This window comes from Eschrichtius robustus, chromosome 17, assembly GCF_028021215.1.
Source record: "Eschrichtius robustus isolate mEscRob2 chromosome 17, mEscRob2.pri, whole genome shotgun sequence".
Lineage (NCBI taxonomy): Eukaryota > Metazoa > Chordata > Mammalia > Artiodactyla > Eschrichtiidae > Eschrichtius > Eschrichtius robustus.
Genome location: NC_090840.1, coordinates 8,853,078 through 8,867,794, shown reverse-complemented (window position 1 = coordinate 8,867,794; position 14,717 = coordinate 8,853,078). Strand labels below are relative to the sequence as shown.

General features: G+C 40.9%; 1 protein-coding gene across 3 annotated transcripts in view; it reads left to right on the top strand.

Moving 5' to 3' along the window:
• The window catches only part of ASPH (aspartate beta-hydroxylase), a 220,290-nt gene that overhangs the window by 81,402 nt on the left and 124,171 nt on the right, over window positions 1-14,717 (top strand). For all 3 annotated transcript variants that reach the window (XM_068525742.1, XM_068525741.1, XM_068525743.1), the window contains 3 exons: window positions 3,305-3,337; window positions 8,016-8,054; window positions 8,625-8,660. In XM_068525742.1, the coding sequence (XP_068381843.1) occupies window positions 3,305-3,337; window positions 8,016-8,054; window positions 8,625-8,660 (108 nt within the window). The remainder of the gene's footprint in view (window positions 1-3,304; window positions 3,338-8,015; window positions 8,055-8,624; window positions 8,661-14,717) is intronic.

The following is a 14,717-nucleotide window of genomic DNA, read 5'->3' as shown; positions in this document are numbered from 1 at the left end:
TCTCTTGTGTTTCCTGCCTAGAGAAGTTCCTTTAGCATTTGTTGTAAAGCTGGTTTGGTGGTGCTAAATTGTCTTAGCCTTTGCCTGTCTGTAAAGGTTTTAATTTCTCTGTCTAATCTGAATGAGATCCTCGCTGGGTAGAGTAATCTTGGTTTTTCCCTTTCATCACTTTAAATATGTCCTGCTACACCCTTCTGGCTTGCAGAGTTTCTGCTGAGAAGTCAGCTGTTAACCTTATGGGGATTCCCTTGTATGTTTTTTGCTGTTTTTCCCTTATTGCTTTTAATATATTTTCTTTTTATTTAACTTTTGATAGTTTGATTAATATGTGTCTTGGTGTGTTTCTCCTTGGATTTATCCTGTATGGGACTCTCTGTGCTTACTGGACTTGATTGACTATTTCCTTTACCATATTAGGGAAGTTTTCAACTATAATCTCTTCAGATATTTTCTCAGTCCCTTTCTTTTTCTCTTCTTCTTCTGGGGCCCTTATAATTCGAATGTTGGTGCATTTAATATTGTCCCAGAGGTCTCTGAGACTGTCCTCAATTCTTTTCATTCTTTTTTCTTTATTCTGCTCTGCAGTAGTTATTTCCACTATTTTATCTTCCAGGTCACTTATCCGTTCTTCTGCCTCAGTTATTCTGCTATTGATTCCTTGTAGAGAATTTTTAATTTCATTTATTGTGTTGTTCATCATTGTTTGTTTGGTCTTTAGTTCTTCTAGATCCTTGTTAAATGTTTCTTGTATTTTCTTCATTCTATTTCCAAGATTTTGGATCATCTTTACTATCATTACTCTGAATTCTTTTTCAGGTAGACTGCCTATTTCCTCTTCATTTGTTTGGTCTGGGGGGTTTTCAGTTTGCTCCTTCATCTGCTGTGTATTTCTCTGTCTTCTCATTTTGCTTAACTTAACTGCATTTGGGGGTCTCCTTTTCGCAGGCTGCAGGTTCATAGTTCCTGTTGTTTTTGGTGTCTGCCCCCAGTGGGTAAGGTTGGTTCAGTGGGTTGTTTAGGCTTCCTGGTGGAGGGGACTGGTGCCTGTGTTCTGGTGGATGAGGCTGGATCTTGTCTTTCTGGTGGGCAGGACTACGTCCGGTGGTGTGTTTTGGGGTGTCTGTGACCTTATTATGATTTTAGGCAACCTCTCTGCTGATGGGTGGGGTTGTGTTCCTGTCTTGCTAGTTGATTGGCACGGGGTGTCCAGCACTGTAGCTTGCTGGTCATTGAGTGGAGCTGGGTCTTCGTGTCGAGATGGAGATCTCTGGGAGAGCTTTCCCCGTTTGATATTACATGGGGCCGGGAGGTCTCTGGTGGACCAATGTCCTGAACTCGGCTTTCCACCTAAGAAGCTCAGGCCTGCCACCCGCCCTGAGCACCAAGAACCCGTCAGCTACATGGCTCAGAAGAAAAGGGAGAAAAAAAAATAAGGAAAGAAAAAATAAAATAAAGTTATTAAAATAAAAAATATAAAAAAATATATTAAAAAAAATTAAAAAGTAATTTAAAAAAAGAAAAGAAAGAAAGAAAGAAGAGAGCAACCAAACCAATAAACAAATCCACCAATGATAACAAGCAGTAAAAGCTATACTAAAAAAAACCCCCCAAAAACAGACAGATGGAACCTTAGGAGAAATGGTAAAAGCAAAGCTATACAGACAAAATCACACAAAGAAGCATACACATACCCACTCACAAAAAGAGAAAAAGGAAAAAAAAATATATAAAAAAAAAAGGGAAGAGAGCAACCAAATCAGTAAACAAATCTATCAATGATAATAAACTCTAAGTACTAAACTAAGATAAACATAAAAGCAGAAGCAAATTAGATGCAGAAAGCAAACCCCAAGTCTACAGTTGCTGCCAAAGTCCACCGCCTCAATTTTGGGATGATTCGTTGTCTATTCAGGTATTCCAGAGATGCAGGGTACATCAAGTTGATTGTGGAGCTTTAATCCGCTGCTCCTGAGGCTGCTGGGAGAGATTTCCCTTCCTCTTCTTTGTTCGCACAGCTCCTGGGGTTCAGCTTTGGATCTGGCCCCACCTCTGCATGTAGGTCTCCTGAGGGTGTCTGTTCTTCGCTTAGACAGGACGGGGTTAAAGGAGCAGCTGATTCGGGGCCTGTGGCTCGCTCAGGCTGGGGGGAGGGAGGGGTATGGATGCGGGGCGAGCCTGCGGCGGCAGAGGCCAGCGTGACGTTGCACCAGCCTGAGGCGCGCTGTGCGTTCTCCCGGGGAAGTTGTCCCTGGATCACGGGACCCTGGTGGTGGCGGGCTGCACAGGCTCCCGGGAGGGGGTGTGTGGAGAGTGACCTGTGCTTGCACACAGGCTTCTTGGTGGCTGCAGCAGCAGCCTTAGCGTCCCATGCCCGTCTCTGGGGTCCGCGCTGATCGCTGCGGCTCGCACCCATCTCTGGAGCTCGTTTAGGCAGTGCTCTGAATCTCGTCTCCTCACGCATCCTGAAACAATGGTCTCTTGCCTCTTAGGCAGGTCCAGACTTTTTCCCGGACTCCCTCCTGGCTAGCTGTGGTGCACTAGCCCCCTTCAGGCTGTGTTCACGCAGCCAACCCCAGTCCTCTCCCTGCGATCCGACCGAAGCCCGAGCCTCAGCTCCCAGCCCCAGCGGCTGAGCAGACAAGCCTCTCGGGCTGGTGAATGCTGGTTGGCACCGACCCTATGTGCAGGAATCTCTCCGCTTTGCCCTCCGCACCCCTGTGGCTGCGCTCTCCTCCGTGGCTCTGAAGCTTCCCCCCTGCCACCCCCCGTCTCCGCCAGTGATGGGGTTTCCTAGTGTGTGGACACTTTTCCTCCTTCACAGCTCCCTCCCAGAGGGGCAGGTCCCGTCCCTAATCTTTTGTCTCTGTTTTTTCTTTTGTTTTTTTTGCCCTACCCAGTCTCATGGGGAGTTTCTTGCCTTTTGGGAAGTCTGAGGTCTTCTGTCAGCGTCAGCGTTCAGTAGGTGTTCGGTAGGAGTTGTTCCACATGTAGATGTATTTCTGATGTATTTGTGAGGAGGAAGGTGATCTCCGTGTCTTATTCCTCTGCCATCTTGAAGGTCCCCCCGCCAATCTGAGGAAATTTTATGAAAATAATTTACCTGCCCTTTCCTCTTGTTGTTTTTTGGCCAGAGGCATTTCTCACTGATTGTGCAAACATTAATATTTAAAGGAACAGACTTCTGTATTTGAGATTAAGTTGTGTTTTTTAGCTAAGCAATTACACACAATGACTCAAGTAATATTGTAATAAGCAATACTTATTAAATAAGTGATACTTATTTTTGTTTTACTCTTTTTTGCAGATGACGTCACCTACCAAGAGTACGATGAGCAAGGTCTGAAAATGCTTCTTGACCTTAAGTTACCTACTTGTTTTAAAATCTACTCAGAGTTTGACTATGAAGTATGGAGAGTGGTATTTTAGCTATAAATATTATACCATAACTTAAAACATCCAAATGAATGGGTAGTTCTCAAAGAGTTTACTTGGGGAGATTGTCTACCTATTCCAGTGGTTCTGCCATTGCCTAAATTGTTTCTTAAATTCTTTGCAAGGTGCCTTAGGAAGCAGTTACAAATTATTCAAGAAAACACATCTCATTCCTTTATAGTCATAGCTCTCCTTTAATGAAAAATAAGTCCCATGCTTGAAAGACTACTTTGGTTAGATTTTAACTACTCTAGCTGCTTCTGCAGATTAATTTTACTTAAATAAAGATGACTGATCTGCCAGCATGGAGAAAGGTGTAGCAGAACTTCATTCTGGGCTTCAAGGCAGCATAAAGAAAATAGTTCTGGCATCAGATTCTGATTTAGACAGTTATAGCTCCTCTTGTTGCCCCAGCACTTCTCATGCTGTTTTATTAAACTCCGTGAAGTAGATTATGTTTTCACTGCTTCCCAGATGAAAGAAGTAGGGTTCAGAGAATGTAAGTAATTTTGCATAAGTCCACATGACTAAGAAATGATAAAATACCAGTGGTGGATCGTTTTTATTCTAATATCTTCAAAGATGACTCTGTAGAAGGAAAGAAGCCCATTGGATGTAACTGTCTGTGAAACAAGAAGGATGAAGAAATGTGTAGTGCTTGAGTCAGATATGGAGGACTTCCTATGTGCTGGATGGTTTTAGGGCTTGACATTCAGTTATGAATAATATAGAGTCTCTACTTCCAAAAAATTTGTGGTCTCATGTTAGCTGGTGAATCTCAAGTGAAGAAAATTAGGAAGGGCTGCATGTAGATCTAACATGCTGATTTATTAATCATGTGATTTTAAGATTTTAGACCCTACCAAGATCACCATCCACAGTGGCTGTTCCTAATGGGATATGAAGGATCCCATTGGAAGAATCCTGCAGTCTATCTCTAGGGATTAATTTTTTTTTATAACAAATTAAATAACTTGGCCACTATAATTGAATTTAGATTTTTTTTTTCAATTTTGAATTTGAAGGAGAAAATAGGAATTTGGAATTTAGAAGTTGCATGTAGATGTGGGATTTGAGATAGCTTTCTAATTTCTGCCAGTCACTGTGGTGTTTTTCTAAATATGCTGGAAAGAACATGTTTGGAATGCAAGTTGCAGACTAGATATAGAGAATTTTAAAATCAAATTTGCAAGAAGTGTAAAATTAGATAAAATGCTAAAAAAGATGTTGTGAAAGTAAAGATATTTTCGTAGGAAGAATGTCATAATAAATATAATTTAAAATGTTAACAGGGTAAAAATATGACCTGACGGGTCATCAAGTTTTGATGAGATACTTTGAATTACCTTGTTATAGAACATAAACTTTTTCAAATCAAATAGATCTAAGAGGACAAAGGATTCTTCATTATGTGCTACAAAGATACCTTTGTGCAGTTCAGGAACCCAGACAGGGAAACCAAGTGACCAAATATATATATATTATAAATACACATATATATATTATATATATATATATATATATATATACACACACACACACACACACACACACACACACACACACACATATATATATATATATATATATAAAGCTGTAAGTCGGGTGAAAGAAAACCATTTTTCAGTCAGAGAACAGAATATATTCTGTATTAAACGTTCCAAATTCTAGGACCTGGAAAACATAAAGCTTGTTAAGGCTGTAGAGGGAACCAGCTTTCCACATAAAAAATGTCCTGGAAAGCATTAAGCCTATATTGGAAACACCTGGCAAATGACAGTACAGTCTTACCATCTAATTGATTTATTTATTCATACACTACATATACTACATGTGTATCACATAGCCTGTGTCCAAAACGTAGGACACTGGGGCAGTTCCAGTGAAGAACACACATAGCTTATATTCTCATGGACTGTGTATTTTAGCAGCGGGGTAGAAATTATACAAATCATTTTAGTTTAGTATTCAGTTACAATTACATTAAGTACTGGTACGAGTGAGTATAGTGTACAACAAGAGTATAAAGTGGCCCTACCTAGTTTGTGGACCAGGGAAGGCTGAAGTATGAGCTGAAGAGTAGAACAGTTGACAAGGCCAGGGGAAAGGATGCTGGAATGTAGAATGAAGCTGCTGATGGGAAGATGTGTCTGGAGTGCTGAGCATGAGAGAGACTGGGGCTGAGATTGTGAGATGGTCCGGGTCCAGAGGTCAAGGACGTTCACCTTCACCTTGGAACACTGTTCTAGGGCATTGCATTTTGTAAGGACTGACCTGTCTAAAACGTAGCAAATAGATTGGAGAGACAAGAGTAGACGTGGGGAGGGAATTCCTTGGTGGTCCAATGGTTAGGATTCCGCACTTCCACTGCAGGGAAGCTAAGAATTCCGCAAGCTGCGCCACGCGGCTAAAAAAAAAAAAAAAAAAGAGTAGCTGTGGGGAGACCAGTTAGGTTACTGCAGTTTTCCAAACTTGATCTTCGCTGAGTCACATCTCTGCCAAATGAGGCATCAGAGGAGATGAGTTTCAAGAAAGGGATGTTCAGCCGTGTCCTGGGCTGCTGAGGACCCACCCAAGTGAGCACTGAAGACCTGCCTTGGATCTCGTGCTACGGAGGCCTCACCGGTAACCTTGGCAAGAACTGTTTGCAGTGGACAGAAGTTGGACAGAGATGATAGTGGTTTAAACCAGGGTGGTGGCAGCGAAGGTGAGTGGAAGTGGACAAAGCTGAGAAGTAGAAGATAATGTTGGCGGGGATGGATGTGCAGGTGTAGTTGGGGAGAGAGAGCAAGGTGTCGGGAACCACGTCCACGGTTGCGCTTATGCACCCAGTGGATGGGGTGCTTTTTCCGAAGACGGTGAGACTGGAAAACAGGCTTCAGGCCAGAAGGTCACGAGTGCGGTCTGTACGTCCTGATAGTGCCTGCTGAGCCATCCAAGGGGAGATACCAAGTTAGCCGATGGATGGTGTTCGGATCTCAGAAGTCTATTCGTAGTTGAGTTCGAGAATCATCAGAATATGCATTGTGATTGAAGCCAAAGGCTGCGATCATTTAAGGAGAGAGGAGAGAGCAGGAGTAGAGGAGGATCTATGGCTGGACTTTGACGAAAAGCAGCATTTAATGCCTGGTAAGAAAAAGGTGATGTGATGAAGGTTGAGAAGGAGAAAGGAAAGAATGAAAGGAGAGTATGGTCACATTGGAGTCCAAGGACAAGAGTGCTTGTAAAGGAAGGAGCTGCTAGGAGACCTGATCCAGTAAAGGCAGGAAGTGTCCATTGGGTTAAATGAGTGCTCGTGGGAGGTCTTAGGGGAGCATTTTCAGGGATGTGATCAGGGCCGGAAGACAGACTGGAGTGGGTTGAGGAGAGGAAGTGAGGAGACAGCATGTGCAAATGACTCTGAAGAAATTAGATTGTGAAATGAAGGAAGGAGAGGGCAGGGAGAACCTATGATGGAGAAGAATCTGAAAAAGAATATATACACACATACACACACACACACATATATGTATAACTGAATCACTTTGCTATCCATCTGAAACATTGTACATCAACTATACTTCAATAAAAAATAAAGGACTTACTAAATAAATAAATGAATAAAATTAAAATAACAACAAAAAGAAAAGACTTGTTTATTTGTTTTTCAGTTGATAGACTTGAGCATATTAAATGCAGGCACCGTTCAGGGTGACAGAGTGAGCAAACATTCACTGCTCCTTTGTCTTCCAAATGCCACCAAAAGGGTAGAAAATGATCTGTTAAAAATTGTCCCTTGCTCTCCCCGAGCACTAGTAAAAATATCTGAAACACAGTAGATGTTCAAACGTTTTTCTTTATTAAATGAACAAGGAGAATATATTTGTAACCGTGCTAGAAAAACAACACAGTTTGCTCTTAGGGTAGCAGAAATTTTCAGGCATTTTGGAAGATGGAAAAATAGGGATCAGGCTGACTAGGAAAGTGATGAGCCAGCCAGGCATGAGGGGAGACCGCAGCCGAGACGAGGGCCTCCTTCGCAGTGGAGCAGAGAGAGATGAGCCTGGGCCGTGGTCAAGATAGTGGATTAAGACCTGCCCGCAGAACCCTCTCTCTCAGGGACTGGAGGCAGGGCCGTTTGCCCCAGGTGAAAGATCTGAGCATTGCTCCCGAAGCAAAGTAGAGAATCTGCCTGGTAAAAACTTGGACCCAGCGTGATAAGCGGGTTGAGCCACGGGTAACTCAGAGCCTCCACTACAGTCATGAAGCAAATAAAAAAATGAAATTCAGTATCACCCCGGGGTAAACAAATTACTGGATCCAGGTAAAAAGTGACTGGGGAGGAACTTTAATTTTCCCCATTTTACAAGAAGGAAGCATGTATAATTGCTCCTCTGGCTAAAAGTGGCTGCCCTGCAACTTGAATCCAGGCCTGTTTTACTGCAGACCAAACTCTTCCCGGCTCTACTCTGTAACCTGCCGCTTGCCAGTGACTGAGACCCAGAGGTTCAAGGATAAATTAGACATTGAACCATACAGCAAATGTTGTGTTTTAATGGGAGTTATACGGTGCTAAAGGATTATTTTTTCTGTGTATTTTGCAGCGTTTGAGCCATCGGAAAATGAAGGGACAGAAACTTCAGGTAAGGTATTTGTCTAAGCAGATGTTTCCTGAAAGTCAGCTCCCCTTGTATTTGTGAAAATGAATATAGCTTGTGGAACAAAGCCTCCATAGCACAAGGAGATCAACTCAATGCTTTGGGACCACCTAGAGGGGTGGGATAGGGAGGGTGGGAGGGAGGCTCACGAGGAAGGGGATATGGGGATATATGTATACATATAGCTGATTCACTTTGTTATACAGCAGAAACTAACACAACATTGTAAAGCATTTATACTCCAATAAAGATGTGGAAAAAAAAAGATAGATTCAGTCAGAAATACAAGACATTCTCAAGTCACCAAGGAAGTAATTGGATCATGTTGTTATGTTTATTCCCTGTTTATGGTGTAAGTTTTATGTCAGCAGGGATAATACCAGCCTATTAATGTATTCTTTGAATATAATTTAGAAATTAAAGTTGATATTCTAGTGAGTGTCTCTATAAGAAGCCCCAATCTAAAAAGAGCCAAATTTAGGTCTCTGAGTGGATATGTTCATTTAAGGACCTAGTGAAGATGAGTTAATGTAAGACATGTTTGCTTTTTTTTAGATAATGCTGTAGATGACTCAAACACAATTTTAGAAGGTAAGTTAATTTTATAGGCATGGTTTTACTTTTTACATTAAAATTATGTTCATTTCTTCAACAAGCACTTATTGCACACTTACTATTTGCTGTCTTTATATAGTGCTCAAGGGCTAGGAGGGCAAGAGCAAATAAGAGAGTTGGAATTCTGTTTTCACTGCGGCTGGAACTCTAGTGGCCAAAGAGATGATGAAGTAATTAAAGATTATGAGAAGTGCAGTGATGGAGATAAAAGCAGGATCGTATAGTAGAAAGTAACTTGTTAGGGTGAGGAGGGCCACCCTAAATAGGAGGAGGTGGTCTTGTGAGAAGGAGTTATCCATGGGCAGAGGTGGGTTGAAATGGTAGGAGTGTAAATTGATACAGCCACTATGGAAAACAGTAATGGAGGTTCCTTAAAAAACTAAAACTAGAACTACCATATGACCCAGCAATCCCACTACTGGGCATATACCCTGAGAAAACCATAATTCAAAAAGAGTCATGAACCACAATGTTCATAGTTGCGTCCTTTACATTGTTACTCAGCTGGAAAAAACTTCTTTTGAACCTGAAGGATTTGTTTCAGAAAAATAAAACTTGTTACATATATTACATAGTGGTGCTTCGACACGACTTAGATTTCTGTAGTTCATAACAGTTTGCAAAGCTCGTTCCCATATACTGTTTCCATTGTTTCTCACCATAGACACTGAAGCGGAGGCGGGGCAAATAGCATTGTACTTACTTTACAAATGAAGGGCTGAAAGCCTGAGGTGAGGTCAGGTGGCTGCCCGGGTTCCAGCTAGAGTGGCCGGGCTGGTCTTCAACCCAGCGTTGGGGCCGGCAGTTGACCCTGGAGTCTGTGTGCTCACAAGGAACATGTCATGGGGAATTTTGCTCATGAGATTAATCTTAGAATTCATTTATGAGCCACTAATTGTCAGTTTTCAGATTAAATGTTACTGCTTCTGAGCTTGGTTAGACAGAGTACAGTCAACTGAATTGGAGAAGGTGGGGAGGGGGAAGGGGCGAGGAGGAGAGGGGATGCTAGAACTGCCCTCATTGTCCACTTAGCTGCTGGGAGAGACCCCAGCACAGGAGCTGTGGGCCGCTCTGTCTAAGCTGATCATCCATGGAGCAGGCTGGATGGCACTCAGGTTTTCTCCCACCTCCTATTACTCAGTTCTCTATGGAAAATATAACTGAGTCTGTTTTTTTATTCAATTAGAATTAGAAAATGGAAACTCAGAATCCCTAGAAAGAACTTCATCCAACCCACCCCACATATACTGTTATATATAGAAGAACTAACCTCACAATATGCAACTTGGCTTTGCCTTTTTTGTATTAGAAATAGTTTTTCTGAAACCATTTCCTCTAAGATCAGGAACAAGACAAGGTTGTCCACTCTCACCACTATTATTCAACATAGTTTTGGAAGTTTTAGCCACAGCAATCAGAGAAGACAAAGAAATAAAAGGAATCTGAATCGGAAAAGAAGAAGTAAAGCTGTCACTGTTTGCAGATGACATGATACTATACATAGAGAATCCTAAAGATGCTACCAGAAATCGACTAGAGCTAATCAATGAGTTTAGTAAAGTAGCAGGATACAAAATTAATGCACAGAAATCTCTTGCATTCCTATACACTAATGGTGAAAAATCTGAAAGAGAAATTAAGGAAACACTCCCATTTACCATTGCAACAAAAAGAATAAAATACCTGGGAATAAACCTACCTAAGGAGACAAAAGACCTGTATGCAGAAAACTATAAGACACTGATGAAAGAAAATAAAGATGATACAAACAGATGGAGAGATATACCACGTTCTTGGATTGGAAGAATCAAAATTGTGAAAATGATTATAGTACCCAAAGCCATCTACAAATTCAGTGCAATCCCTATTAAACTACCAATGGCATTTTTCACAGAACTAGAACAAAAAATTTCAAAATTTGTATGGAAACACAAAAGACCCTGAATAGCCAAAGCAATCTTGAGAAAGAAAAACAGAGCTGGCGGAATCAGGTTCCCTAACTTCAGACTGTACTACAAAGCTACAGTAATCAAGACAGTATGGTACTGGCACAAAAACAGAAATATAGATCAATGGAACAGGATAGAAAGCCCAGAGATAAACCCACGCACATATGGTCACCTTATCATTGATAAAGGAGGCAAGAATATACAATGGAGAAAAGACAGCCTCTTCAATAAGTGGTGCTGGGAAAACTGGACAGCTACATGTAAAAGAATGAAATTAGAACACGCCCTAACACCATACACAAAAATAAACTCAAAATGGATTAAAGACCTAAATGTTAAGACCAGACACTATAAAACTCTTAGAGGAAAATATAGGCAGAACACTCTATGACATAAATCACAGCAAGATCCTTTTTGACCCACCTCCTAGAGAAATGGAAATAAAAACAAAAATAAACAAATGGGACCTAATGAAACTTAAAAGCTTTTGCACAGCAAAGGAAACCATAAACAAGACGAAAAGACAACCCTCTCAATGGGAGAAAATACTTGCAAATGAAGCAACTGACAAAGGATTAATCCCCCAAATATACAAGCAGCTCAATATCAAAAAAACAAAGAACCTAAACCAAAAATGGGCAGAAGACCTAAATAGACATTTCTCCAAAGAAGATATACAGATTGCCAACAAACACATGAAAGGATGCTCAACATCACTAATCATTAGAGAAATGCAAATCAAAACTACAATGAGGTATCACCTCACACCAGTCAGAATGGCCATCATGAAAAAATCAACAAACAATAAATGTTGGAGAGGGTGTGGAGAAAAGGGAACCCTCTTGCACTGTTGGTGGGAATGTAAATTGATACAGCCACTGTGGAGAACAGTATGGAGGTTCCTTAAAAAACTAAAAATAGAACTACCATATGACCCGGCAGTCCTACTACTGGGCATATACCCTGAGAAAACCATAATTCAAAAAGAGTCATGTACCACAATGTTCATTGCAGCTCTATTTACAATAACCAGGATATGGAAGCAACCTAAGTGTCCATCGACAGATGAATGGATAAAGAAGATGTGGCACATATATACAATGGAATATTACTCAGCCATAAAAAGAAATGAAATTGAGCTATTTGTAGTGAGGTGGATGGACCTAGAGTGTGTCATACAGAGTGAAGTCAGAAAGAGAAAAACAAATACCATATTCTAACACATATATATGGAATCTAAAAAAAAAAAAAACGGTTCTGAAGAACCTAGGGGCAGGATGGGAATAAAGATGCAGACATAGAAAATGGACTTGAGGGCATGGGGAGGGGGAAGGGTAAGCTGGGATGAAGTGAGAGAGTGGCATACACTACCAAATGTAAAACAGATAGCTAGTGGGAAGCAGCCGCATAGCACAGGGAGATCAGCTTGGTGCTTTGTGACCACCTAGAGGGGTGGGATAGGGAGGGTGGGAGGGAGACGCAAGAGGGAGGAGATATGGGCATATATGTATATGTATAGCTGATTCACTTTGTTATAAAGCAGAAACTAACACACCATTGTCAAGCAATTATACTGCAATAAAGATGTTAAAAAAAAAATCATTAGGGATGAACTGAAAAAAGAAAATACAGTTTTTTCGTAAGCCTTTTGATCCGCCAGTAGAGGGCGTAACAGGCTGCTCAGGGAATTCCTTCTGCTGGGCAGTGGGGCTCTGGATTGTGCGCCTCTGGCCCAACCTGCAGTTTCTACGTTCCTGCGGCACTTGAGTGGACAGAGAGAGGAGACTCGTCATCTTCACTCGCCCACCAAACTTCTCTTCCCTTGTCTTCCCCCATCTTGGCTGGTTGCATCAATAAGTACTCGGGTTCCCAAACCAGCAATGTGGGTGTTGTCTCCTCTCCCCCTCTCTCTATAGCTAATCCCAAGTCCTGTTGAATAGTCTACTTAAACATTTCTCAAATTCATTCTTTCGTCTGAAGCTCTAGTAGTCTAGTTCAGCCCCTCATCATCTTCCTGGACAATGGCAGTAGCCTTCTAGCTAGTCTTCTTAACTCCACGCTTGTCCCCTTCAAATCCATCTTTCACAGTGTCACTAGGATGATCTCTTCAGAAGTACACATCTGGCTATGTCAGGCCTGTGCTTAAACCCTTCTGTGTCAGTAAGGTTACTTTCTGCTGCAGGTAACAGAAAAGTGAATTTGAATTGGCTTAAGCAGTAAAGAGATGGGACAGATCATTTGGGGCCTTGGAGGACCTAGTAAGGAATTTGGATTTTTTTCTAAGTACAGTGAGAATCTATGGAAATACTTGTGAGATATGACATAATCTGATTTATGTTTTGAAAAATTACTTGTACTGTTAGAGAATGGATTGGATGGAGCGAGAAGGGAAGCAGGGACCACCTTGTTAGGAAATTACTGTGTCCTAATCCAGAGAAGGGATCATGGTGGCCTGGAGGAAAACCATGAAGTGGAAATGGAGGGGAAAGTTTTAAACTTGGAATGTATTTTAGAATTACAACTGATGGAACTTTCTGATGGTTGTGAAGTAAAGAGGAATAAAGGGGGCTTTTGGTTTGATTTAAATAACTGTTGGATGTTAAGGCTGTTTACTGAGAAGAAATGATTTTCTTTCCTGGTTTAGGGAAGAAAATCAAGGATTCCATATTAGATATTTTATGTTCAGGAATTATGTGAGATACCCAGGTGGAAGTGTCAAGTAGGGAGTTGGATATGCCAATCTGAGCTAGATGGGTGAGATCTGAGATGGATAGGAACGCTTGGGAGCCATCACCATGGAGATGGTGTCAATTCCATGGAAATAGATAAGATCATTTTGGAGGTGAGTGCAGAGGGAGTAGACCAGCAGTTCCAGGACTGAGCTCTAAGGAATCCCAACATTGTGAGGTTTGAGGGAGCATGCATAGCCAGTGAGACAGGAGCAAACCAGTAGGGAAGGATGGGAAAGAGCAAAAGGCAGGAAGGAGTGTGCTCTGTGCTGCTGCCGTTGGAATTCCAGGGCTTGCGAAGCACCGATTGCATTTGGCAACGTGGAGAATGCCGGTGATCTTAGCAAAAGCTATTTGAGTAAATTGATGGGAGTCAAAGCCATACTGAGGTGGGTTTACAAAGTCCCGGAGTAAGACAAAGTAGGCTGTATCAATAGGCAAAACTTACAGGTTGTGCTAATATAACAAATTATTTCTTTTAAAAAATTCTCGTTATATCATTACCAAAATACATTTCAGATAAGTTTGTTAAATGTACATTTTTTCAGAATAAATTTGGATGAAAATTTATCACAATAATGTCTCTCTTAGTATAACATCAGGGATGAAAATAACAACGGATGTGGTTAATACTTTATGATGCATACAAGTTTTTCAAATATACCTAAAATGACAAAAGTGAAAGAAATTCTTAGAAAAATATTGGTCAGGTTGGTAAAGTGCTAACATGTCTCTAGATTATTAAGAACCAAATAAATAGGCAAACCATTAACAAGCCAGTCACAACACAGAAAGCTAGTAAACATTCATGGTACTGCCACTAGAAGAAGGAACTCTTCCAGAAGCTTAACAGGGTTCAGGGAGAATATGTGTGATATTTTTCTGTTTCCCTTTTACTTTTATCTAAAATATTTCCAACTGTTTTGAGCATGTATCATTCCTAAAAGTAGAAGCAAAATAATGCAAGAAGAAAAATGATTAAAATAGCTGCATAAATATTTTGAGTTTTAGAAAATGCTAATAAAAATTCCTTCTTTTGACCAAAGCCTGTTACAAATCTTGAGCAAAGGGAAAGCAGATACAATCTTACCTCTCGATTAGGGTAATGTTACAGGGGTTGTTAGGGATGAAGATGTAAACATGTGATATAATTTTATAGAGTGAATCAGGTCAGTATATCATTATACTGTTGAGTGGTGAGGCTTACAATTTCTTTAGTTGTAAGTAGGTTGAAGTAGGCAAGGAAAAAGACTAGATGTTAAAATTCATATCCACATTTCTGGCTAGTTTTAGAATATGTTACCTTGAGTATTATTTTTCAAAAGCAAGTTTATTAAAGATAGTGATATATTTTT